Genomic DNA, 26,553 nt, shown 5'->3' with positions numbered 1-26,553 from the left:
TCACATCTATAAATGCATGTGCAAATGTGCATGCATCCAATGCACTACTAATTTCACTACTTAAAATACAGATTACATCTCAGTTTCCCAGCCCTCCCTCCTCTTTCTCTGTGTTCCTTCCCTCCCTCTTTCCATCTCCTCCTCCTCACTCACTCTCTGTGCTGTGCTACAGATGGCAGAGTAGCTGTCTCTGGTGCCTTGCTGGTGAGCCTGGACCTGCTGTCTCAGCCTGCTCTGCACGCGGTCACTGCAGCCTTGTACCAGGTGGTCTCCTCGCTTCTTCAGGCCTGCCAAGCGATCCTCAAAGCCGGCTATTTCCTCCATGATGGCCTGTGGAGGACAAAGTAACAAAGTAGGATCATGCCAGAAACAGCCTCAAGTGGAGACGTATTACAGAACGTGTCTTTCCACTCTTCAATAAAACAGGAGGTCAGAGTAGATTGATACCACACAGTGAGGCCTTGTGGTATTTACAGGCCTGAATAGAAAAACTTGAAAGATGATTGAAAGAAGAAGAGAATTTGCAATGAACAGTAGCTTCATAAATCAGCACTCTTTGGTTATTTAAAAACAAAGTCTGATTTTTTAGAAATATAAACACGTAAACACATATAACAATCACATCATCATGGATTAAACTGTTATGATAACGAACATAACTTTTCCAAAAATGTATTTTGTCAAACTTTTGCTTTAAGTACTTGGTTTTACTCCATGTTGTTACTGTTAAGAGTCATTTAAACACCAACAGTTAGTTAACACTTTGACAGTTCAGCAGCTACCAAGTAGCTAAAGCCTGAAGTTTCCTAGTAGGTTCTAATGAGCACTTTTTCTCTCTAATCAAGGCTCATTGCTTGAGCTCTATCATCTGCTATCTATCATATGCAACAAACTCTGCAAACAACAGAAAAAAATCAGGAGATGTGATTGGTCACCTTGTGCCTGGACAGCTGTTGAGTGGCTGCCTCCAGGCTGCCGCCCACAGTGGGATCAGGAGTTACCATCCTGCTAGACATCTGGAGCAGCCAGCGCTCTACTTCCTGGAGCTCGTTGTGGTATGCTTCCTGTTCCTTTACCTGACCTTCCAGATTCTCCACATGGGCCTGGACCAAACAATACACAAAAATTGCACACACAGACAAATTTAATTGATTACAAACAGCAACTAAGCATGACAAACTCCTTCATGAAACAGAGTTAAATGCCCTTTATCTGTGTCTCCTTCACAGAAAGAGCATTTACTCAGGATTAGGTTCTCACCATGGCAGTGTGACAGAGCTCAGTGTAGTCCCTTTGCATTCTGTTCATTTTTTCTCTGATGGAGGGGTAGTGGACAGAGGCCAGTAGAGAATCTCCTTTCTCCACCACTGACCTGATAGATCCATCATGCGAGTGAACCATCTGCAACAGAGCCTGGGACACAGACAGACAACATGTATTTTAAGCATCCTTTAATAAAGAGTAGAGACCTTCTTAATACATGTAACTATGTTTAGTGGAGTAAACTGCTGTCATATTAGATCACTGCTCAATATTTAAGGGTAACACTTGTGGGTTTTTTCAGCTAATTTACTACTAATTGGTTCTACTATACTATCAATCATTTTCCAAAGCATGTAATAGGCATTTATTAATACAAACAACAACATTGTTATATATTTATATTTAATTTTGGAGTTAGTTGCAAGACATTCAAGGACACTCATGTGGTCCATTAAGCTTATAATATTCAGTAAGGTTACCGCCATTTGAGCCCACCAGGGCAAATTAACATATCATATTCATGATTTCAATTAAAATACAGTTTGATAGAGAAATGACAGTTGCTGCTGTACCTTATACTTAGCCAGCAGTGCTCTCCGTTGGTACAGTTCAGCCTTGGGCTCCACACGGGAGCTGAGCAAAGCCCTGGTCTCCACTAGCCATTGGGCCTGAGCTTTATATCGGTCCTGGAACTCCTTAGCTAGCAGTAACGCCCGCTGTAGAAAGCTGTGCTCCTGCCTGAGTCTACCTGCAAGCTCCTCCAGTTGGGCAAGACGAGCCTCTACCTCCCCTCCTAAACTTTCAGCTCCAGCTTCGTCGAGGAAGCCTGCTGCCTTCTCTGCCCGCTCCCTCAGTGATTTCAGGAAACTGTGACCATGTTGGAGCTCAGATTGGAGAGTCTGGGTGAGAGAGAGAGCAGAAACGCAACTCAGCATGGCTGCTATTACAGTGTTGTCACCACTTCTTTATACAAAATGACCTTCAAGTGAGGTATTTTACACTAAAATAGTGCACCTCTATATTGCTGTACCAGAAATGTAGAATATATGCTTTGGATGAGGGAATCAAACAGTTTCCATAACTTTGAGGTTAACATTCAAACACAGTATCACTGATTTCTTTGTCCTTCACCTCCAGTTCTGCCCCAGACCCCCAGCCCAGCCCAGCAGTGTGTTTGAAAGGCTTTGAAACCATCAGGTAGGCTGACACCTGCACAGTGAGATGTGGGGAAGACTTGGAGGTCATGTTGTGGAGAAACCATACTGAATAATATGAAAGGAGGACCCAATTATAAGGACCCTTAACAGGCAGCAGTAGCTGCAGGGGTTTCCAGGGCAACCGTAACACACACCACATACACACAGATCGTCACTCGATGGGACACCATCTAGCTTTCATCATCAGTCCATTATTGCTTGAGTAGAAAGTAGCTACACACTGCAACAACCCCAGACCTCCAGCTACTGCTGATAATATAACAAGACCTGTGTCTGTACACACACGTCCATGTTTGCTACTTAATATGAAGCTCCAGGCATGGTCATCGTTCAGTCACAATACTGATGTCCCTGCTTTATGACCTTAACAAGAGACACTCTATCACTGACGCTGTATCTCAAGTCCATAAAATTATGTGTGGTTATCATGTGAGCTAAAACAAGGAAGTCTGCAGTAATTGCCAGTAGATTTTGTTACACATGACTCATAGCCGTCACTTCATACTGAAACATCTGCTCTCATTTCCCACCTGACATCGAATGTTATTCTTAGAGACACTACTGGTTATCCACATGTTGATTAATCCTGCAAGATTTTGTTAAAACTAGCAGTAAGTAAGGATTTCATTAACAGCTCTCCAGAATCAGATTTGGTCAAAATTGTGCATTTAAGATCCAAGAGGAGGAACCATTAATAAATGTTCACAGTTCAATCCAGCATTTTCTTTTTTTCATCTAGGACAAAATTGTAATTCAGTGATTTTACACAGTTTGGTCCCACAATCTGTCTTTGGATGAATTTCGCCACCAATGGAAGGTTGGAAAACGGCTTTGAATCAAATCATATAGTAGTACTAATATTTTAATACAAAAGTAGACAGTGACACTGATTGACATTAAAGATGAGGTCTTCAACCCAGTGTGCTCTTCATGCTTGAGACATTATGTACTCAGAGAAAATGATGAGCACTAGTTTGTTATTCTGTCAGTTCTCAGGCTCCATTATCTACTGTGGAGCTGACAACTATGTTTAACAGTTAATGATCTACTAACAAAGGTAAGAGATTACTAAGGTGGCCCTGTGAGCAGCAGTTAGCTCTGCTGCCATTGTCTCTCTGCTCTGAATGTATGGAGTGCAGCACACTGTATTCTGGCAGAAATCTTGTAAAAGTGGTTGAGCCGGAACTGTAAACTAAAACAAATTTAAACCTGTACCATGTACCTGTTTACTTTTACCTTCTGGAGAGAAAGGTGACTGTGTGCATCAGAAAGCAACAGGGTAAAATACTGTTGATAATCTATGAAAAAAAAATATGGCAGGGGAAGGCGAGGTGGGCTTATGTAGGGGGATGCATTTTTTAACATCTTGCTTGGTATACAATTGTTGTAGGAGCCAGTCAGTGGTGGGTGATTTTCGGAACACTATGAGGGGAGAAAGTACTGTATAAAACAAAAATATATATACAACTAATATCTTTTTTAAAAGGAAAGTAAAATTATTTATTTAGACAAACAAAATCACATAAATTGCTCGATTCAATGGGACCATGGTACCTGAATCATACTTTCATTTTCAGAGCTGTAAAAGGTACTCTACTCGAAATACTAGTGGGTATTTCGAGAAAAGTACCTTTAGTGTAGTACTAGTAACAAAAGTGGGCTGGGATTGCCTCCAGACGGCTCTCACCCCAATACGTGAATTAACAATGTTTTTTCTCCGTCACATGCACTAACATGCACACACGGCCAGACTGCCTATCACAACAAACAACAGAGAAACTCATATTACAACACAGAAGGAGGGAGAGTGACTTCATTTTCTGCTCAGGACGCCATTAGGTCATTACATTACTCTTAAAATGCTGCTATATTATGTGCTGGATATCAAGTACAGCTCATTTAATGAAGCTACAGCACATCTTGAGCGAAGTTACAGTTCCAACTCAAAATCAAATCAAGTCTAAATCCAACTAATGGCCCTTGACACAGCTATTGACTACTGGTCTTTGTGGCATACATAATCATTGCAGCACAGTGAAAAGCCCTGTAGCTCTCACTACGGGAGAATGAGTAAGTGGTGGAGCATTCGCGTATTATCTGCAGCACTGGAAGGACACATGTGGTGACAGCATGTCTTCAGTCCCTGTATGTAGGGACAGAGCATCGATCCCAGAGAGGGATTACAGCAAAGCCCACACCAGATGATGTATTGTAAACGTCTGTGTGCGTGCGTGTGTGTGTGTGTGTGTGTGTGTGTGTGTGTGTGTGTGTGTGTGTGTGTGTGTGTGTGTGTATGTGTGTGTAAATGCATTTCTGAAGATGTGTGTGAGGAAGAGAAAGAGAGATGAGATGTAGGGATACATGAAGAAAGGCAGTGGGAAAATCACAGAGGATTCATGGGTTTGAGTTTTCTGCAGCTTATTAGTTAGTACGTTGAATGAGTCTTGTGATATGTGAGGAGAGAAATGTGTGCGTGCGTGTGTGTGTGTGTGTGTGTGTGTGTGTGTGTGTGTGTGTGTGTGTGTGTGTGTGTGTGTGTGTGTGTGTGTGTGTTGTATGTGTGTGTGAGATGTGAAGCGGTAAGGGCACTGCATCAATTACAGTGTCTGTGCCAGCAGGCTCCTGACACCGGCGCTTCTTCATCCTCTACTTCACAGTGGGAGGTCTCTCCCTGTTACCACGCTTCCTCTAAAGCAGCACACGCTTTGTCTTCATAAAGAGCCGATCGATACTCATACTCATCCGATCCTTTACACTACACATTCAATATGAGCTACACTGAGCAAACAATGGAGGTGATTTTCTTTTACTGCAGTCTGTGCATTTTGGAGAGCAAGGCCATTTTCCTCCTATGACCATTTGACAAAAAGAGCATAAAGACAAACTGTTACAATTAAGACACTATAGTCAGTTTGTAAAGCTCTATACAAATATTGAGGTGCACTAAATGCTTCATGCATATTTTACTCACCAAGCATATTGCAGCTGCCAAAGATATCTGTATACTTGATGTTACTAACAGGTGCCATATGTTGTTTGGCACAAAACAAGACTACACAAGGACATTTTTGCTGGCTTGGATATTAGGACTTTTATGAGTTTCTGCTCATATTCTTCAATGCAGGAGTCTTGCTAACTCATCAGTTTGCCATGAAAATACCCAACGTCTGTGCTGTTTTATTGCAACCTGTTCAGGGAGGTGTATGTAGCGCTGCGCTGCACTGCACCTCACTGACAAACGAAGGTTCAGAATTGTGAGTGTGAAACCATCTAACCACAGAAATATACAGTAGAGATTTAGGTAAATCAATACCTCTAGCTTTTTCATCTTCTTCTCCATGGCGACCCGGTCCAAAGGTTCAGAACTGTCAGTTAACACTGTGAAGCTTTTCTGGGTGAGGCTGAGCCAGTCAGTGAAGGACATGCAAAGGTTCTCGGCCTCCTCGATGTTTTTTAGCTCCTCCTGAAGCTGCTTGATGGTGTCCTGAAAAAATAATGGATGAGAGGTCAAAAGTAAAGTTTAACAAATATAGATTTTAAGGATAATACCAATACAGTATACTGACAATACCATGCAATACAATACAACACAATGCAATATTATTACTTATTTCCTATACCCTCAAGAAGCCCAGAGCTCATCATATGACATAAAAGCTCACTGTAGGCTTTTTACGGGTTTTACAACAAATTACAGGCATGGTTCTGATATGTGGCTGTAGACCACAAGACTGAAGATCTACAGTATCTTATTTGATATTTAATAGAAAGTCAAACTGGCCCAATATATTCTGATTTGTTTAAATGCTACCATAGCAATTAGCTTGATGCTACCCACCATATTTACATTATATGTTATATTATGAGCAAAACAGAGAATAACCCTCATTTTAACAACTGCTGCCGTTTTCAGAGGTTAGAATAGTTGGTTAGATACTTCAGACTGTATTTTGCCAGGGGAAAATTCAGGAAACATGGTCTGTATCTCTTTATTTTAAGCTGTCTGCCTCAGCTGTCTTACCTTGGCCACCAAGGGCCAAAAGCTCTCTGATCAACCATCAAAACTGAAAATATCCGTTTCGTCCTTTCTCATTCATCTGGAGAATGTCAATAGCTTCAGTACAAGGTGAAGAGGATTTTTTAAAATGTTTTTTGAGGCATTATCCACTTGACTGAGATTTTGAGTCAATAGCACCATGAGGATGAAGAGGGTTTATTGCAGGTTTGACACATTATTCACTCAACTTGCAAATCCTGTGGCGAGAAGCTCCAATTAGCAAAAGGTGCTGAGTGCACACCTTTTCTGACTAGACAGAGGTAACGGCTTCCCACCTCAAGCCCATATGGCCCCCGCTCACAGAGTATAATTACATGCATCCTTGGTATGAGAGGGATGTCATGTGTCTGTATGTACTGGCATGACTCTAAGTATATGCATGCTTGAGTCAATTTTGTGAGGGGAAGGAAGGGGTGTGGGTATAATAAAGACAGAGAAACAATGTTAGGGAGTGAGGGACACACACACACACACACACACACACACACACACACACACACACACACACACACACACACACACACACACACACACACACACACAACCACACAACCACACAACCACACAACCACACACACACACACACACACACACACACACACACACACACACACACACACACACACACACACACACACACACACACACACACACACACACACACACACACACGAAACTGAGATGTGTGTAACTGAAGGTGTAAAAATCAATGCAGTGCAGGCAAAGCTTTTTTTACTCCTGGTGCCTAGTGTGAGATTGCCTTCTGTAGCGTTTAATTACAGCCTTAGCCCCAGACCAGAGGAGCCCCATTGATTTTCCTTTAGTCCCCCCCAGAGGAGCAGACAAATAGAGAGGCTGGATCTGAGTATACAGAGCAACATACAGGCATAACTCTCAAAGCTACTTCAATGGGGTGTTACAAAAACAAAGTCCAAACTCTCACTGGAGCAAATTCCATGATGAAAGATAACCCTCTGTAAGAAACCCACTGCGGGCAGAGACCCCAATGGCAATACAGCCAGCTTCACATTTTCTTTATCTACAGGGCTTTTCACAGAGAGATTCCACAACAGCATCACAATGACGGAACATCGGCTTTTTGGTTATCCACACAGACCAAGCAAAGGCGGCGCAACCAAAGACTGCCAACTTTACATATTATAGCAGGTAGTTGGAAAGGATGAGAGATCATCACTGAGAGAGTATAACACAAAGGGGATTAAACCCATACCCAGTTGTGCTTTACTTAAGTCATTATGACAGGTACTGTAGGTATTTTTCCCGGAAAATCTTCTGGCAGACAGAAAATTAATTATTGCACTGTCCACGTCCCGATTTCCTGATACCAGAGGCATTTTCAATATGCAGTCATAATAAAAATAGCATCATGGATACTTTAAGGGCTGTGATAGACTGGCATCCTGTCCAGGTTGTACCCCGCCTCACAGCCAATGTCAGCTGGGGTCGGCTCCAGCCCCCCTGCGACCCGGATAGGGACAAGCATTTGAAGATGGATGGATGGATGGATGGATGGATGGATGGATGGATGGATGGATACTTTAAGGGTTAGATTTGGTCACACTGACTTCTACTAGCTGAACTTCTTCAATAAGTCAAGTCATACAACTAAATTTCAGTGGTAAATAGTTTTAGTATTGAAATTATTAAAGAAGAACTTGGTTGTTAGCATTGAGTTGATGGCTGAACAGATCAACACAACACAAAAAAACTCAAACTTCCAAATCAACAGACAGTCTTAAGAAAAAGATCTACTACATCTAGCCACAGTGTTTAAAAGCCAAATGATCTGTGAAATAGAAATTATGGACTAATGATCTCACCAGAATGAGAAGAAATATGGGAATCATATTAATTTGATATAAGGCAAATTAGCCTTTAGTCTGTACCTCTTGATGATAAAGTGCTTTAACAGTTAAAGTAGGTCTTCCATACACAAGAATATATAAAACTTCTTCTTTTGGAAGAAATGATGCTTGTTCTTAATAAGAAAGGAAAAAGTTCTGTCTTTAAAAGGTAGACGCATATGTAAAACTCAACATATTAAAGATATGACATATGAATAATTTATCAGTAGACAGGAGAGAGTGCCTAACCTGTATGTTAAGCAGCAGGGAATGGTAGCGGGCAGTGAGCTGGGTGGCAGTAACACTGACACGACTACTGATGCAGGTTTCCTCCAGAACCTGCTGGGCCAGAGAGGAGAGGCCATCGACTTCTCCCTGCCGTGCGAGCACAGCCTCAAGACACCCCTGTTCAGAAGGGACGGAGAGAAATGTATAATTAGCATCATTCTTGTGAACTCCATTCATAAGTTATAAAAATAAAAGGACAACAGGGGTAAAAACGAACAACAAGAAATAACAGACACATCACAAACAAGATATGGGGCCAAGGGGTCTGTCTCTTTCTGTGTGTGTGTGTCTGTGTGTGTGAGTGTGTGTGTGTGTGTGTGTGTGTGTGTGTGTGTGTGTGTGTGTGTGTGTGTGTGTGTGTGTGTGTGTGTGTGTGTGTGTGTGTGTGTTTGTGTGTCCCTCTAAATGCAGGGGAGGAAAATACTGAGACTGTCTGACATCCTGACACTGGCAGGAAGCCTGCTCCAAAGGGAGGCCCGGTAGGGAAATATTCTGTCCCCTTCTAATGCATGTTGTGATTGGAGTGTATGCATAAGTAGGTAAACGTATGTTCTACTATGCAAGGCTTTGGGATGCTTCTTAACTTTGATTTTGGAAAGCTCTTTTAAAGGATTTATTTCGGGCCTAGAATTAGTATTGAGAAAAGGCGAGCTGCTTGTCATTCCTCTTGTTTTCCAAAATATTGAATTAAAGTAATTGGGCGGTCTAAAGTATGACCAGGTGTCATTGCTGACTGAAGCTATTTATGTGCATACCAGTGAAAGACAAAAGGATATTTGCAGAAAATATTATAGGAGAGAATAATATTAATGAGGAAAGAGAGAAAACTTTAACAGTAACAGTACATTGCTGTTATTAATATAGTGTGTTGTCTACCTTATGACATTTAAACCACTGACTGGAATTTAAAGATGTTTTCCTGTGTTTCTCTGACCTTGAGTTTCTTCAGCTGAATCCCCTTGGTGCCTCTGGCTGACCGCCGATGACTTCTGAAGTTTGCCACCTTCTCCATCTCCTCCAGCCACTGGGAAAGGCTCAGGAACCTTTGGCCCATCTGCCTCAGTCTGGTCAGTGTGGAGCTCAGCTGAGTCTGCGTCTCCTCCAGACGGCCCTGGTAGGCCCCCCACTCCCGCTGAGCAGTGTCCAGTGCTCGGTCCTCGATCTGGGGTATACCCCACGGGATTACTCTTTCTCTGTTGGTCAGCACAGAGGAGAGCAAAGACTGGCCATTTGAGCAGCGTTCCTGCAGGAGCTATACGGGAAATAAAAAGGGAAGAACAAAGAATCAGTGGGATTAAAGAGTTTAAAGTGGTTTAGCTGCCAAAGGTCCAGGGTGTCCAATACCTTGTGTGCACACTGATAGAAGAAAGCTTTCAATTACATTTGTAGACTCCATGTTCATGACAATTACATTATGCACAGAACTCCACAGTATTAATACCTGTAGCTGTTGCAGTGTCGTCTCTAGTGTATCAACGTTTCCCTCTGGATGGGACAAGGAGGCCAAAGTTGCCTGTTCCTGCTCTAGCCAGTCCTCAAACACATGCAACCCTCTTTGATATTCCTGATGGACGAGAACCAGCCCTTTGGCCTTACTGACTGCATTCTGCAAAACAACAGTTTGGACACATTACTTGAAAGAAATGTTTTATTTATCAAGTCAATAGGAAGAACAAAACCCAATTTCAACCAACAAAGAAGTATTTATCACCAAATCTGTGAACAAGAAAGTGAAACATGAAACGCATTTAAAATGTTAATTAGAGAAGTTACTAAAATGATCAACGCACAGGTCACACTGAGATTTATGATATAACATGAAGTAGGTGTTCAAAAAAATGTTCTCAAAAATGATTTATTATTCAAATGCCCGAAGAGGAAAAAAAATAAACCGTATGTTGTGTGTACCTTGGCCTTTTCTTTGAGGCTGTTGTATCTACACTGCAGCTGCTGCACCTCCTGCTGGGTAGTGTAGTGTTCAGTCATATTGGACCCCTTTGTGGCAATGGTCTCCAGAGGACTGCTGTGACTCAGTACGTCTTCATGGAGAAGCTGGAATGAAATAAGAACACATGCATAAACTCAATCTTACTCCACTGGGGCCTCTAGGGTATGAGTGTGTAAAACTGCACTAGTTTAGAGAAGGACATTCAATAAAGAAAGAAAAGGGAAAACGGTAGCTGCTTTGTAAAAAAAAAATACATATATATATATATATATATATATACACACACATAAAATATATATATATGGCCAAAAAGCCACATAGTTGTGAATGTTCTGAAGAGTTTAATCTCACTGAAAAAACGTATTTACAAAAACTAGTTTGGCTTTTATTAGCGAGATGGGATACCTTGGTCTTTCCCAGGTTAGCAGTCTTGTCTCTCATCTCAGAGTACTGTCTGTCTGAGCAGCTAAGCGTCTCCTCAACCCGGTCCATCCACAGCACAAACTGTCCCACGTCCTCCTGATAGCTGGTCCATTGTGACAAAGCGCCCTCCAGTTGGCTGTGATATTAACATAATAATGTTACCACAGAGGGAACAAAAATAACACAAATCTAATTGTCCCTGTGACCTTTCAACCAACTCAAATCCATCAAGCAAAACCAGACAGTTCCCAGTCTCATTCATCAAATTGACTGACAAATTAGTACATGATCACTACCTTTTACACTGAATGGAGGCAGAAAGCAAGGAGTCCCATGAGTCTTTGAGGTCCTGGATCTGTTTGCGAATCACTGGAACCCCCTCAGCTGAAGTGTTCCTCTGGACTGCTTCTCCCCGCGTCAGAAGCATCTTTAGCTGGATCTCCCTCTCCTGACGAGCAGCCAGTAAGGCCTTCAGACAGAGGTAAACACAGAATTAAATTAACTACCTGAAGACTAAAATAAATACTTTTATTCTGGTTTCAACACAATTAAACAAATGTAACATGTATTTCAGATTGTAGTATTAACAGCATGGTTCCTCAGACATAATTTGTTCAAATGCACCGTCCTAAAACTTAGCTGAATTGTTCCTCAAGTCAAGATACAGATACTGTGATAACTGCTAAACTGATACACATAAACACAGATCAACCATCATTGTACTGTGTTGGGCTATGTTTTCCAAAGCAATGTTGATGTTTTAATCATTTTAAAATGTATTTAACTTAGTATAGCTTGTGTAGTGCAATGTCCCTTTCTGTACTGGCACATTTCCCTACTAATTCAATGTAAAAAGGGGGTAAAATCCAAAATTAGGCTGCTAAAAGATCTGATTTTCTCACTTCTGAGACAATGCTAGTTTCCTTAAATCGCTGAAAATATCAGTGATTGTTTCTGGAAAATTGTGGTGTATTCCTTTAAGAGATCCAACACCCGTCTTGTCCCTCCTTACTTCTAGATGTAACATCCGGTCCTCTAACACACTCTTGTCAGTGGTGCTGGAGATGCAGGTGTTGAGGACCCTCTGGGCTTCACACACCCAATCCTGGAGCTCTCTAAGGCCCTGAGAGAAGAGGCGGTGCTCTCCTACAATACGTTCGATCCTGGAGGCCTTGTCCTTTAGAGAGCAGAGCAAAGCACTGTAAACACACAAGTCTCATAATGGTTCTGAGAAACCGGTTATCACTGAGTTGAAACTTTCGGCGCCTCTACATTACAGCACCAACACAATGAATTTTGTTTGCAGTCATCACTTTTAAATCTTTAACATCTGTGTAACTGTATATTTGAGAAAGGCAGAGGTACAATACTAATGTACAAGCGGCAATTTTAAATGATTTCATCCCTGTTTCCATGTTTGGCAGGGAAGAGGACCTATAAATAGTGCTCCACTAGCTAGCCGACAAAGTAAATAAATATCATTCATCATCATTGGGGCACTCTCATTGTCCTGAGGTAATAGAATAGTGCAAAATAAATCATTAAGAATGTGACCGATCTAATGAGAGCTTCAAAAAAGGTCAGATTCTCAAACACTGACACTTTTCAGCTCTGGCATTTTAGATGTGCTTCAGTGGATAAAAGGTAAGCCCAACAGCCTTGGCCTTTTTCATGTTGATGAGGCTGCTGCGGCGAGAACCATTTGGAGGTGAAAGATAGATTATTGTGCTCAGGTAAATTACTGTGGATGCAGGTGCAATATTTTAACCAGGACAAGCTGATTACAGCCTCTGTGACTGATGTGCGACCAGGGAATAATGCATGACACAGCAAATAACAGAGAACAACAGTAAACAAAGTGGCTGGACAGAAAGCTCTGTGGTTTTCAGCTCATAAAGTACATGGATCAAGCAAGGGACATTTCAGCATGCTGCAGCATTTCTCAGACAGAAGCGCAGTAAAAAATGGGGGTACACTAGGGTGGGGGCAGTGTTACCTTGGTCAAGTTGCTGAGGGCTAGGTACTGTGCTGACAGCTGGGATACACGGTGGACAAAGCCCTTGCCGGCAGCTTGTCCCTCCCAGAGGCGATGAGCTCTTTCCCTGAGCCTGCCCAGCTCTGCCTCCCGACTGGCCATCTCCTCAAGTACACACTGCTCCAGTACAAAGCACGGATGGAAATGGAGAAATAAAGATGTAGGAGCAATAGCATGCGGGTACAGACAGTTGGGAGGGAAAAGAAATGGAGCACATAGGAGAGGATGGTTGTGTGCAAGCACAAAAAAATTAAAAGACAAAGGTGAGAGGCACAGAGGAGGGACACAAGGTTGGGTTAACATGTCACAAGAACAGACACAGCAACAACATCACATCAAAATACATGGATAGAGACAGGGGGAAAGAACATCATAAAGAAGCAGCACAGCAGTATTTCTCTTGATGTTCATGTTTAAATAGAAATGCACTTATTCGGTTAGACACGACAGCTCAGAACAGGGAAAGGAGACAAGACTGATAAAATACTGCAAAGGTAGGGGGTATATACTGTATGTGAAAAGGTAGAGAGGATTTTGCCAACAGAGGTTCACACACTGAAGCCTGCATGTATTGTATTATACTTCAGGTGCTGAGGGAAGAAATGTAATTGCTTGCAGGGCCAGACAAAAGGCAACGAGTAGAAAAGCGCTACAGTGGGTGACAGAGTAAATACAAAAATAGCAACAACGATAAGGGCAGAGCTTTGAGATGGGCTTGATATATTTTTTCTCTATTGTCAGTTTTATCTTTTTCACGCTCCCTGCCTTTCTTCCTTTTTTGTCTCTGCCAGACATAGAGTGGCTGTTATCACATCCTGAAAAGGGCCTTTTAGCCACGCAGCGCTTCAGCTGTGACAGAAGGAGAATTAATTAGATTTCTGGACTTTTCTTCTGACTATTGTGTCAAGACGCTACTCTATTTTGATCCGGTGGTGCTCGACAAATGTAATTAGGTCCCTCTCTATTCCCAGCTGATTTGTGATTGTACTTTAGGGATGCATGTCTGATGGAGAGCTACAACTATTTAGTATCCTTAGACAATCGACTTAATATTCAATTTATGGTGTAATGGTGGGGTTTACTTGAGTAAGGATAGGAAATGAGAGAGCGTCAGTGATAGCAGATGAGAAAAGTACTGTAAAACTCTCAGTATGGCATAATGCAATTTAACAGAAAATGGATGCTACATTATGGAAATATATTGCTTATGGAGTGGCTATAAAACACTGTATAAACAAGGAGACGGACCTATGAATAACCACAATAATAATAGATGTAACACAATTTTAAGAGAGCTGTTATGTGAGTAATCAGAATTCCTCTGGTAAAAGAACCCCAGACAGATTAGAGTCCAGTGTTACTGTGTAAGCAGCATTTGAGCTCCACTGTACCTTTAGTTTGCTGAGCTCCTGTTTCTTGGCTGGAAGATCATGTAGCCGAGCACTGCTCTCCTGAACTCTAACCTCTGTGCCATTCAGCCAGTCCTGCAGAGGCTCAGCACTGGCCTCAAACTCCGTCATCTGGGACTGCAGGTTCTGGAAATGATGAACTTAACTCGTCAAATAGAACTGGAGAAGTTCTCATTTTTAACTTATTCTGCACAAACTGATACGACTCATTTTATTAAAGTAAAATTAAATGAACTATTTATTATACTTTGCGTCAGATCTAAGATACATATAAAAATCCATATTGATATCTGCTTTTGTATATATTACTTTTCTATACAAACAGTTTTAATAATGAGGTAGACAGAATGGAAACAGAAAATAGAAATACAGTGTCTTCATTCATTTAAAAAAACAAACAGTACAGTTATTAGAGGACATAGCAAAGAAAGCAACATCCAAACTAAAGTGGAATTTAACCAACCTTGAGTGCATCCTCTCTCATCTGCAGGTTACTCATTAGGCTCTTCCAGTCATCTCTGGCGTTTGCCACCTTGGCCTTGATTCCCTCCACTCTGTCTTTGGACACAACAGCCATTAGAAGCTCCCCACTGGCTCCTACTGTACTCAGCCTGGCCTGGCCATGCTCCCTGTCACTCAGGAACTCCTATGGGGATACACAGACAAAGACAAAGGAGCTGTGACTATTTAACACACACAAAGGGAGGAGGGTGTGAAAGTGAAAGAAATTAACTGAATGACCATCCCCAACTTCTCTTTGTCTTCAACTTTGGATGCAATGGCTGATGGGTGTCTGAAATCAATATGGCTATGCTCTACATGGCCAACAGATTTTTTTTTTCAGTGACCCAGGATCTTCCTTTGCACTGTCAAAAGCAGTAATTAGACCGAGTCATTATTAATTCCATATGCATGGGCAGAAGGAGGGGCTGAACCCAGGGAGGCAATCACAAATAAGGACAGTACAGTGAGGCTGAAATGTGTTGGTTTTACAATTTTACAAAGCTCCTCCATACCCACCCACAGAAAATGTACCCCCCCCCCTCCCCCCCAGAGCTGAGTCGATGACAGTAACGCAGCAGGGACCACTCCACCATCTGTGCAGTCAGCACATCACTTACACACACTACAGCTTCAACCTCCTCAGCCCCCCACCCCCCCACACACACGCAGATTTGGTACGGTACAGACAGACACAAGCAGAGAGAGTCTGTGTTTTCTTCATCTTTGTCTCTTTATTTTCTCTCTCTCTTCTCTGTTCATTCACAGTTTTTTTCACACTTACTATCATTCTTCCCCTGCCAATGTAACTATATACCGTCAATTAAGCGTGACACAGTGAATGCCCCGGCCCCTCCCACACTGGCCCTCCTGGAGGTCAGCCATGTGGAAACATTGTTCCACATTCCTCACCAAGTCAATAATAAATAAAACATGCTCCGCCTCTGTTCCTCTCTCCTTCACTGCCATATACAGATATACTCTATGACATTCCCTCTCATCCTCAAGGCTGCACTAGAAACTTCTGAAGCAGCAAACACAAAAACTCCTGCACAGCACTTCCTTTCTTTGACATGCTTTTGGAAAATCGTCATGTTCTTTTGACAATAACCAAAAGTTCCATGCGTACTTCGTGCACTGACGAAAAAATAATGGAAGAAAGTCAAGTTTAACCATTTAAGCTCAGCTCAAAGCAATTATGATAATTCCTTGGTGGTAATGTCGTGGTGGACATGGTCAGCTGTCTGAGAGGTAATTAACTGTCTGGTACAGGGATGTGGGGACTACCTTAACCAACACCTGACTCTTGGCCAGGGCCCTGGGGTGCTCTAAAGAGGCTGCCAGACTGTTACACCTGCAGGCTTCTCAAAGAAAGACACTGAGACCCCTCAGAAAGAGAAACACACAGATATTTAGAAGAGAATGTTTCAGAGACCCCACTGTGGAGCTTTCTCTTATCCCTCTTGACTATGTGCCCACTTTCAGCTTACGCAGCCTACAGCAGGTCCCACCACTCAAACAAGCCCACCAGAAGACACTCTGCATTGCGATTGTCAATACAGACATCCCCCTGAGCAATCTCCCATTAAAAGTGGATTGATTCTTCCGCTATTACATAATTTAACTTTCAGCAATTTCCTGTGTGGTGGCAATCTTTGCTAAGCCTGTCCGATCCATGCAAAGAAATTAAAAGCTAACATTAGTTTGCAACTGTGTATTTAAAGTGGACTCAAACATATTAGGATTAAAAGCTTCTTAAGCAGCAGTGGCAGCCCAAAGGTGGAAGAACAAAAAATAAATTCATGACAAGAAGGTTCTTGATTTCATTTCCTCAACAGGCTGAATGATTCTGGCTCATGTACGTGAATAAATTACCCTTCCCGAACTCCACTATCAACAGCTACTGAAATCATTAATGCCTCACTGGAGCTAGTTAATGGGCAATAGTGTGAGACTAAAGGCCAATTTGGATGGCAGTAAGAAATGAGAGTATGAATGAGCATTATTATCTATCCTGCAACCAAAGTTATTAAAAATTAGGTCATTCTCAAAAGGCTGGATAGTAGTAATATTCAGTGACATTCAAATAAATATTAATTCTACTACTTTATCTCCCCAAAATGTGATTGAATCTGTATATTTGCTGTTCTGTCTGTCATGTCTGTTTGGGGAAACTTCTCTGATGCACAGTGGATGATATACTCTTACTCTATTTCCATCAGCAGTAAAGAGAATCAAAACTGGGTAAGTGCCAATAGCTGAACAGGCTTGAACTAGAGCATGATTTCCCATTGATATCTGCAATGTGCAGTGCAAAAACGCCATGGTGTGAACATAGCAAGAATTTAACAGATGTCCACTCTTAAGAAGAGCTGAGAAAAAGATATCTCTTACTTGGATCCTCTGCAGAGCGGTGGAGGCCTCGGCGACACTCTGTGGCACATCAAAGCATTTGGCGGTGCTGATTTTTGCGTTGACCAACCATTGCTGGAAGTCTCTCAAGGCTGCACGAAACCTCTGCTCCAACAAGCGCTCCTTATTTTGACATTCCCTGGACGCTCGAAGACTGAGGCTGGGGGAACAGAGAGAAGATAAGAAATAATTTGACATGTTCACAGGTTGAAATCCATCTCAAGAAGTGAACAAAGAAAGGATGATGTAACCAGATTGTTTGCTGTCTTCTGCCCATGTGCTCCTCAAAACAAAGAGGATACATGTGCGGATGCTCAGATACTGTACATGCTGTCCTCACATTATGGAGGAGGAGGAAGAGAAGAAAGAGAAGCCTGAGAGATGAGCAGGAGTGAGAAACAGGCAGGTGGAGATATGGCAAAGTGGGTGAAGTGGAAAGAATGAGCATTGGGGCAAAGACGTAGAGTGGGGGATGGTGGTAAGGGGTACTGCATAGGGGGGGGTTGAGGGGCAACATATGAGTGGGGCAAGAGTTCAATGGGGTGACAAGATGGAGAGAACAAGGGTTGACAGATTGATGCTGTAAGAAAAAAAGAGAGCTGGAAAGGATATGGCAGGGATACATCAGTGAGGGACAGGCTACAGTGAAGGGGGGATTCTTTTTGTTGTTCGTATATCAATACTATATAATAACAGGTATTTGAAGGTAGGTGAAGGACATTTAGTATACAATATGAAAATAATTTCTCAAACAGAAATTTTAAATTTTTAAGTCCCTCTTTAAAGGCTCAGGAGGCAGATTTTTTGTCAGTATTCAATAATTCCAATTCCATAATAACCTAGGGTATAAGGTAAATGAAGTGATGTGACAGATCAGACCTCTGTGTGTCTCCCAGGCTCTGTTTTCAGCCTGCAAAGATTCTACCCCGTGACGGAAGACTTTGACCAATAACAGAGCAGCTGAGAGAGTGAGCCCTGTGATTGGCTGTTCTACTAAAGCAGATGCACGTTCTTTTCTCTTTAGTGGAAACCCAGTCTGCACCAATGACGGATGGCCGAGGGGGAAGAGGAAGACGGATTCAAAAGGGGTTGCGTTTCAAAGATGGAGAGACGTTCGGGATAACATTGGTTTGAACTTGGACTCGGAGCTTGCTGTTCTTCTCTTTGACAGGTAAACTGCTAAATTATTTTTCCTCTAACAACTAGAGTTGCTGTAATGGGGGTTAGGTTGTGTGGGCTGACTTACCATGTAAACAGCCTGGTCACAGCGGCTACCGATTGTCGGAGGTTGCTAATAAGTTGCTAACTGTAGCCAAAGTCATACGGCTGCTGCTAATACAAGCTCAGGTTTATGTTGCTATGCTAGAAAGTCCCGAATCGCACTATTTCACCTCAAACGTCTTCACATACCTACAAGCTTGCCAAGCGTTTCCCTTCTATCATTTTAACAATTGCCATCATGATTGGGACGATTGAAATGAGTGACGCGTAAGCACACTCATACAGGTGAACATGAGTTAAGTTAGTTATCCATTAACTTTTTCAGCACTGTTCAATATTCCCTGAATATAAATACTTTTTATTATCGCTCATGTGTTTAAAAAAAAAAAAGGATTTTCTTACCTTTGACTCGGACATTATGGAGGATAACATAAAAAAAGAAGCTTTTGTGCATTAGAGCCAGTGGCCGTTTGAACTCAAATTTGGCACAGAGCCTCAGCGAAGCATGAGAAACTACTTTTTCAAATTTTTTATTAACCAAAGTAATTATTGCTAAGATATGCAACACTACCTCTTTTGACTGTCGCTGTTGCGGTAGTAAAAATCTTTTTTTTTAAACAATACAATTCCCAGCCCAGCAGACAGAAAGGAAGTAAAACTATGAACTGCAAAACTTCAAATTAGATCTGAAAGTCAACAGTCAGAAATGCAGTCCTATCAAAAGAAAAAAAATACTGATATTGGGCAATTGTGCCAAGTCTGGTTCACTATGGTAGAAATGCCAGTGTTTTAAAAATTTTCCCTTTCTGGATTACTACCGAGCTTAACAGCATGCACCCCACACTACTCCCTGCATTTGCAATGAATGAACTATACAATATGGATGTCATTTTTAGGGATACTGGTCTGTGTAAGGTATGGGTAAGTTACCTGATTTTCACATGACACAACCTGAAAAATATTTTTCTTCACACTCCAGGCAAAAAGGTAAAAACACCTTAATTGCAAAAACACATTTACAGTTATTAGTATGTAAAATCAGTATGTGCATAAAACACAAATGAGGAAGAGACAACAAAGGAAAAGAATCATTGGGTTTCATAAATATTGGGCAGTGGGTGAAGGTTAAAGGGGTGAGTCTGGAAGAAGGGATGGAAAGGATAACAGCAGGGAAACAAGGTGCGCAGCTGTTTAAGCAAGGGTTACTGTCCAAAGGGAGGCATGAAAAAAAACAAGGCAAAAACATACACAACCTTCTATCAACACACACACACACACACACACACACACACACACACACACACACACACACACACACACACACACACACACACACACACACACACACACACACACACACACACACACACACACACACACACACTCACACACACACACACACACACACACACACACACACACACACACACACCCTTGAGTTTTAATGATGCGATAAGAGCATGAAGGGTAGTACAGTGGGGATGGCATGAGAGTGGAAGAAGCACTTTTTTCTGCTGTCACAGACAAAATCTGGCATGTGTTATGAAGAGGACGGGGGAGTAACGTCCTCTCTTCTGAATCTCTTTTTTCACTTGGTCGCTCCTCTTGCTCTTCTTTCTGCAGTACTTAATGCAGGACAGGTGCAGAGAGCACACAGGCCAAGTCTATTACAGACTAGAAAGCACAGTGAAAGAGGAGGGATGATGTTTTTGCCAATCAGCAGCCAAAGCCAATTACCCGCCAAAACATCTCCAACAAGTTGACCTCACTCAGGTTGTTAGTCAGAGTAGTCAAAGTGCTTTATCCCACTACTCTGAAATATCTTGAAAAGTCAATATAACATCCATGCAAATTAAGTCGATAATTTGTGCCTCTGTAGACGTCTATACTTGTGTATGCAAGTGTTGAATAAATGTATGGTTGTATGCAAGCATGTTCTTTTGTATGCACTACTGTGGTTTTGAATAGACATTGCATGGTGTGTTCATAAATAAGCGCTAAATGAACACAGGCTCACTTGTTCGCTCAAAAGCAGGCAATTAGAGCTCAGTAAATAGACCACCAAGGCATGCAATGTATCAGCATAAAAAAAGGCCAGCCAAATGTATCTGATTTCCCTCAAATCACAGTCAGCCTTGCATAAAATTGAACCGGAGACCCCAAAACAAATGCAGAGAATAAGCGGAAATGAAGGAAGGTACCTAAATATTGCATAGCAACTGGTGGCTCCGGTTGTGTCACCTTTAGCTTATGTCTGGCCAACACATATGTCCCAACTCTGTGTGTTAGGTGGCCACACACACAAAAACACACTCCTCTAATACAAATAAGCTTGTAAAACTGAGCACTAAGCCTGCCCACTCAGACATGTGGGGTTTTTTTGGGGGGAAGAACTCTCCCCTTCTTCCTCTGCAGTGCTGTGTCATGAAATGAATGACTATGTTATGCATCGTCTGTTTTGTGCATTCTTCTATCCTATTATGTGCAGGGTATGGAACATATATGCAAGAATCATATAAATTATGTAACTAACATTAAAAAAAAATTGCAATTATGCAAAGCAGCGATGTTTCACTGTTATGCATTGCATGACATACAATTCAAATTTTGTTTGGATTAAGCTGTTTTTTAAAAAACAACTGAATCATTCAACAATGACACACAAACATCATATCATCATGACAATAAGAAGTTATCAAGCGCACTTAGCCAACAAATCTCTGCTTCACTACAAATCCACATAATGATAACAAACGCCAAAGTATTTTCCATCACACGCTGTTCACTAAAGTAGAAAGACTCCTCTCACCTGTTGTGTTGTTTGATAAGCACAGTGACCCGGTCTGATTGTGAGCCCAGGTCTCTGGAGTATTGCACCAGGTCGTTCAGTTGGCCTTTCAACTTCTCTGCCATCGGCTCGGCACTCTGCAAGCCCTCCAGTATATCCTAAAAAACACAAAACAGACACCTGCTGTCTCAGTGTGTGTGTATGTGTGTGTGTCAAGGAGAGACAAGCACCCAACCGATGACTTCCTTCAATAAGTCCACTCGCATTCCTATTCACAGCCTGTCTACGTCGTCTTAGCTCTTCTCACATTCACACACGCTCCAACACATACTCACAGTGCTGCTTGTACAATAGCATTGCTGTTCTTCGCAGAGTGTGGCAGGAAGGAGCTGTAGATAACGTTCTCCCGCTCTCCTCAGAGTGCCTCACATTCTGCACTAACACAGTCATGAAATCCTATCCCATGAAATATGTACAAGCTCGCTCTCTCTCTCTCTGACTCTTGCTCACCCGTTCGCTTTCTGACGTATGACCAATAAACAACCCTCCCTCCCTGTTCTCCTGGATCCGTTGCTCTCTTTTCCTCTCCTCCTATCGTTCTACTACTTTCTCTTGCCTCCTCTCTCTTTCTCTCACCCTCCTCCCACTCCTCATACTCATTCCCTCTCACACATTTTTCCTCCTTCTCACACTCTCACGCTCTCTCCCAGTGGAATTCAGCTGTCAGCCCTCACAGATGCAGGATTGGTTCAAACACACACAAATGAGCGCGTAACGAAAACAAGGCTGGACACAGGAAACGGGCTGGAGGAGGAGAGAGAGAAGCAGAGGAGGGGGAAGGCTCCTCCTCTGTTCTTTGACAGTCCCAAATTGATAAAAACCAGAGAAAGGCATGGCTAAAGAAGCACAGGGAGGAGTATGAGCTGAGGGTGTACAAGCTGGCTTGGCTTTGACAATACAGAGAAATTGCTACACTGTAAACATCCTGTGGAGGTTAGAAACAGAGCAGCAGGGGAGACGAGGAGCAAGAGCATCTAAGAAACAACCTCTGCAGTCGAGAAAGACATCACTGCACAATTTAGTTCAAATAGGTTAGAGTACAGAAAAGGGAAAGGGGAGAAACTGAAAGGGTAAATGTTTGGGAGGGAGAGATAGTGGAAAATAATGGCAAAAAATAAACAAAAGGGGGAGGGGTAGAGGGGAATGAGGAGAAAACAAGGGAAACTGATGGGATTGTAGCTGTCATTCCAGCAAAGCTGATTTACAAACTAATCTGTTTTAAGGATTTACAAATAGAATGGATAATTACTGACAGAGAAGGCATAGCTGAATGCAGAGGATGTATGTCTGCACAATGTGTGTGTGTGTGTGTTTTCCATTTAACAATGCTAATCACCTTCTCTAAAATGAACATAGTACTTTGCTGCACAATAGCCAGTGTCAGCTTTTTACACATCACAGTTCGCCACTCCAAATCTCAGTCGAACAGAAGAGTTTTCATAATTTATTATTTTTGGAATAAACTATTGTGAGCAGATGAACAGTGAATAATTCAGAAGTTAAGCTGCCATTTATTTAAATCTCATTCTATTTTACCTTAGCTAGCTGCCATCCCTCTACTGCTTCCCCACCGTTGCTCCGCCCTTCAGCTTTAATCAACTCCTGGCTCCACCCCCTCAGCCGTCCATCCAGATCTTTCAACTCATCCTCAAGCCGGGCGGTCAGGCGGTCATATTCCTCCTCTGAAGCTGCAGCAGCGGCCAGGGCCCCCTCCAAGCCATCCCTGGCCCTCAGAGCAGCCCCCTCCCACTGCTCCAGAGCCTGGGATAGCGCCCCCAGCTGTCGGTCCATGGCCTCGCAGCCAACCGCTGCTGTGTGCTCTGCCGTGGACGCAGCGCTCCGACGCACCCTGCTGAGGCGCTCTCGGCCCTCCAGTAGTCGACACTCAACGCGCTCCTGAAGAGATAGGGATGGCAGATAGGACAAAGTTGCTACGGAAACTGTGGCTACGGAAACAGCAACCTCTGTTTCTATTTAAAGCTGCCTAGATAGATGTCTCCTGCTGCATCATTTTCTGTCTCTACCTCTTTGACTCTGTCTTTGAAGCATTAGTTCTGATGTCCTGTATTTTCATTTGCTATCGCAGTATTCTCTCAGTATTTCTTATTTCATCCTCTGCCTCCATCTCTTTTTCCGTGTGGAAAGGTAGCACTTGGAAGGCAGAGGGTGTGAAAACCAAACACTTGAGTTTGATGCAATAGCACTGAGCTGGTAGAGGGATTACAAATGGGGGAAAAAAACAGCATCCGATGATTTTTGTCTGTGAGAATGATATGAACATTAACCTTGAGACCATGAAAGAAAATGAAAATTGTGCAAATAGCTTGTGTATACAACAAATTATATTTCCTCATCTACAGTAATGCTTCACACCATGGCTCTACAAACACATTCATAATGTGATAATTAGGGCCCATGTGTGAAATTTAAATGCAAATCAATATTTCCTCACATATTTTCTCCCCTCTGTAATTGCAGAATTAATGAACAGGGAAAAGCTTGAGTATTACTCGTTACTCTTCCCTTTAACCTTTTCTTTTACACAGTGATAGACCAATTTATTGGCAGTAAAATTTGCCATGAGAGGTTGAGATATTTGGTAGCGATATGGAAACTAACTGAGAACTATTTCCTGTTCCTTACATAGTATTCCCTCCATCATAGCAGGAGTCCATTAAGATGTGATGGGTTCAGATAACTCGGCAATTAGTTACCTTAGCAACAGATAACACACTTTACACACCTTTAAACTGGGTGTAATTTAACAAACACACAACACATCCTTGAAGCATGTCTATGACTTAAAGGCAGCGGTGCTAATTCAGGATAGTACCTCTCATTAAAAATAGATATCATACCCCAACACTGGGCTGGATTATTGTTTGCATTTACACTTATGATGTGGAATACTGAGGTATATAGCAGTAACAGTATTTTAAGCCACATGTTATAAGTGACTGCTTAAAATTGTCACAATTATCACAATATCATACAAAAGGGGGTAGAAAATGTGGTCTTGAATCAAGGATCAATTATAAACTCTTCTTCAGTGGTACCTTACTCCTTGAAGTGCTCATATGCTCATGTTCAAATGTAAATTTTGAACATCTACATTTCTGTGACAACTGGGCAAACTCCCCCTGCTGATAAAGATGGGGTGAAATGATTGAAAGCTCCAGAAAAGCTTTAAATAGACCCTGTGATGAAATAGTTTTCTCAATTGGTCCAAACGATGTTAATATAGAGAAGCATGCTTTTACGATAATGACAAAGTAATAAAAAACACCTACTATATGCCCACTCTACAGCACAATAGGCTTGTCACCTGTCAGATGTGGCACACTATTATCTGCCAACATATGGATCAGAATCTTTTTTCGAGGGGGATTCGTCAAATTTGTTTCTTGACAAAAGTGCATACAAAGAAAACAAAAGGAGTGTCAGCCGGCATCAACAAGAGGATTTCTTTGTATGCTGACACCCTTTCTTACCCTCACGTCTGACAGTTTCTTTTTGATGGAGGCAGAGTCTCCTGATGTATCAGACCAATGATGTAGCTCCTCTCCAGCAGTCATCAGCCAATCAGTGAGCTCCCTAACAGCTTCCAGGTATTCTTGGTGTTCCAACACCACTGCCTGTGCTAGACGTACTCTATCCTAAAGAAAAAGACCATGGACACATACAGTCAGCAATGACTCACACTTATTCAGTAGTTCATAATATTATTAAATGAGTTTGTTAAGCTCAGCAGTTCCAGCAACACTTTACCTCCACCAAGGCTGTGAGGTCATCAAACTGCACCTGCAGCTGGGTGCGGGCACCATGATTAAAGCTGGCATCACCAGTCTTCTTGAACAGTTCTCTGGCTTTCTCCTCCAGGCTAGACAGCGCCACCTGGTGGTCTTCCAGATCAGCCAGCAGGGCTCTGAGTCTCTCTAGCTGAGAGGCCTTTTCTCTGGGCCCTGGCTGGGGGGTGAGAGGGGCACACACCTCCCTCTCTACAGCCTCCATCCAGCACCGCAGCTGGGCGGCACTCTCCAAGTATCCTCCCCACTGTGACACTGTCCACTCTAGTCGACTGGGGGGAAGATAGTAGACCTCTGTGTTAGGAAACATTCACACACACTCAGGGAGATCCAGAAAATTGCAGCAGGGTTGTCTGGTGGTGGGAATGTCACTTAAATGGCCCGTTTTTGTGCTGTCCTGATATGTTCTTTAACACCCTAAACAAGTCACAAGTAGATTTTATATTTCATAATTATTGTTTTCCATCAGATCGTTGTTATGATCACGACATTTCCAACCGCACACGAAGGCAGCTTCATTTCACGGAAAAAGAGAGAAAGAAAAGAGAGTCTGTCCTGAACCAATAAGAACGCTCTCTCTCTCTGAAATGACTGACTGGCTAAAGTCTTCTGTAGATTTTCTCATAAAACTTCAATAACAATATAATGAAAGATTATTCTGGATTTTTTTTTGCCTGACCACGCCAAAAATAAACTGCCTACCATAGTTTTAAGTGTTTTTGTTTCGTGATTTTGCCCGCTTAGTATTTTTAAACTTTCTTGTGGCAGGATGTTTACTGTTGACTGTACGGGACTCGCACACCACCTCAAACAGACTAAGACAGGTCTGATTGCATTGGCCACCGCAGCATGATGTTAGGTTGCATTTCTCCAAAAGCTGAGTCAGTGTCAACTTTTCAGCGCCTAAACATACTACTCGCTCCATGCAAAATGAACAGGACATGTGTTTTTGCTTGAACACCTGATCTGATCTGAAGGCCTGCCTGTGAGCCTGTGTTTAAAGGAGGTCGACATTTTAGTGATTTGAATTCTTTGACCTATAAGTGATATCAAGCATACAATACAGTATGTAAATGTCTAAAAGTGTAATCCAACAAGAACTGTTTTATAAATCCATATGTTTGGTTACTTTAAACTTAGATAATTTTGGTACATTAGACCTGTACATCATCTACTGTGTGCCTTTTCACTGTCATTTACAGGTACAGTACACATTTCAAACTCATGATATGGCCAAGAAATCTAAAATGTCTGTAATAC

The 26,553-nt window shown here is 42.2% G+C and overlaps 1 protein-coding gene across 1 annotated transcript in view; it reads right to left on the bottom strand.

Moving 5' to 3' along the window:
- syne1a (spectrin repeat containing, nuclear envelope 1a) overlaps positions 1-26,553 on the bottom strand; it is a gene marked incomplete at its 5' end in the record, with an annotated part of 121,139 nt that overhangs the window by 55,153 nt on the left and 39,433 nt on the right. Inside the window, 20 exons of the mRNA XM_083934031.1 lie at positions 154-330; positions 936-1,103; positions 1,261-1,413; positions 1,836-2,162; positions 5,794-5,964; positions 8,652-8,807; positions 9,625-9,942; positions 10,132-10,296; positions 10,599-10,742; positions 11,044-11,197; positions 11,358-11,530; positions 12,074-12,238; positions 13,058-13,213; positions 14,488-14,631; positions 14,969-15,151; positions 17,401-17,578; positions 21,449-21,585; positions 23,024-23,383; positions 24,979-25,143; positions 25,256-25,565. Coding sequence (XP_083790157.1) covers positions 154-330; positions 936-1,103; positions 1,261-1,413; positions 1,836-2,162; positions 5,794-5,964; positions 8,652-8,807; positions 9,625-9,942; positions 10,132-10,296; positions 10,599-10,742; positions 11,044-11,197; positions 11,358-11,530; positions 12,074-12,238; positions 13,058-13,213; positions 14,488-14,631; positions 14,969-15,151; positions 17,401-17,578; positions 21,449-21,585; positions 23,024-23,383; positions 24,979-25,143; positions 25,256-25,565 — 3,904 coding nt within the window. The remainder of the gene's footprint in view (positions 1-153; positions 331-935; positions 1,104-1,260; positions 1,414-1,835; positions 2,163-5,793; positions 5,965-8,651; positions 8,808-9,624; positions 9,943-10,131; positions 10,297-10,598; positions 10,743-11,043; positions 11,198-11,357; positions 11,531-12,073; positions 12,239-13,057; positions 13,214-14,487; positions 14,632-14,968; positions 15,152-17,400; positions 17,579-21,448; positions 21,586-23,023; positions 23,384-24,978; positions 25,144-25,255; positions 25,566-26,553) is intronic.

The sequence above is a fragment of the Echiichthys vipera genome, assembly GCF_963691815.1.
Source record: "Echiichthys vipera genome assembly, chromosome: 19".
Taxonomy (NCBI): Eukaryota; Metazoa; Chordata; class Actinopteri; order Perciformes; family Trachinidae; genus Echiichthys; species Echiichthys vipera.
Note: the sequence above shows the minus strand (reverse complement) of the source record. Positions and strands in the feature narration are given on the sequence as shown.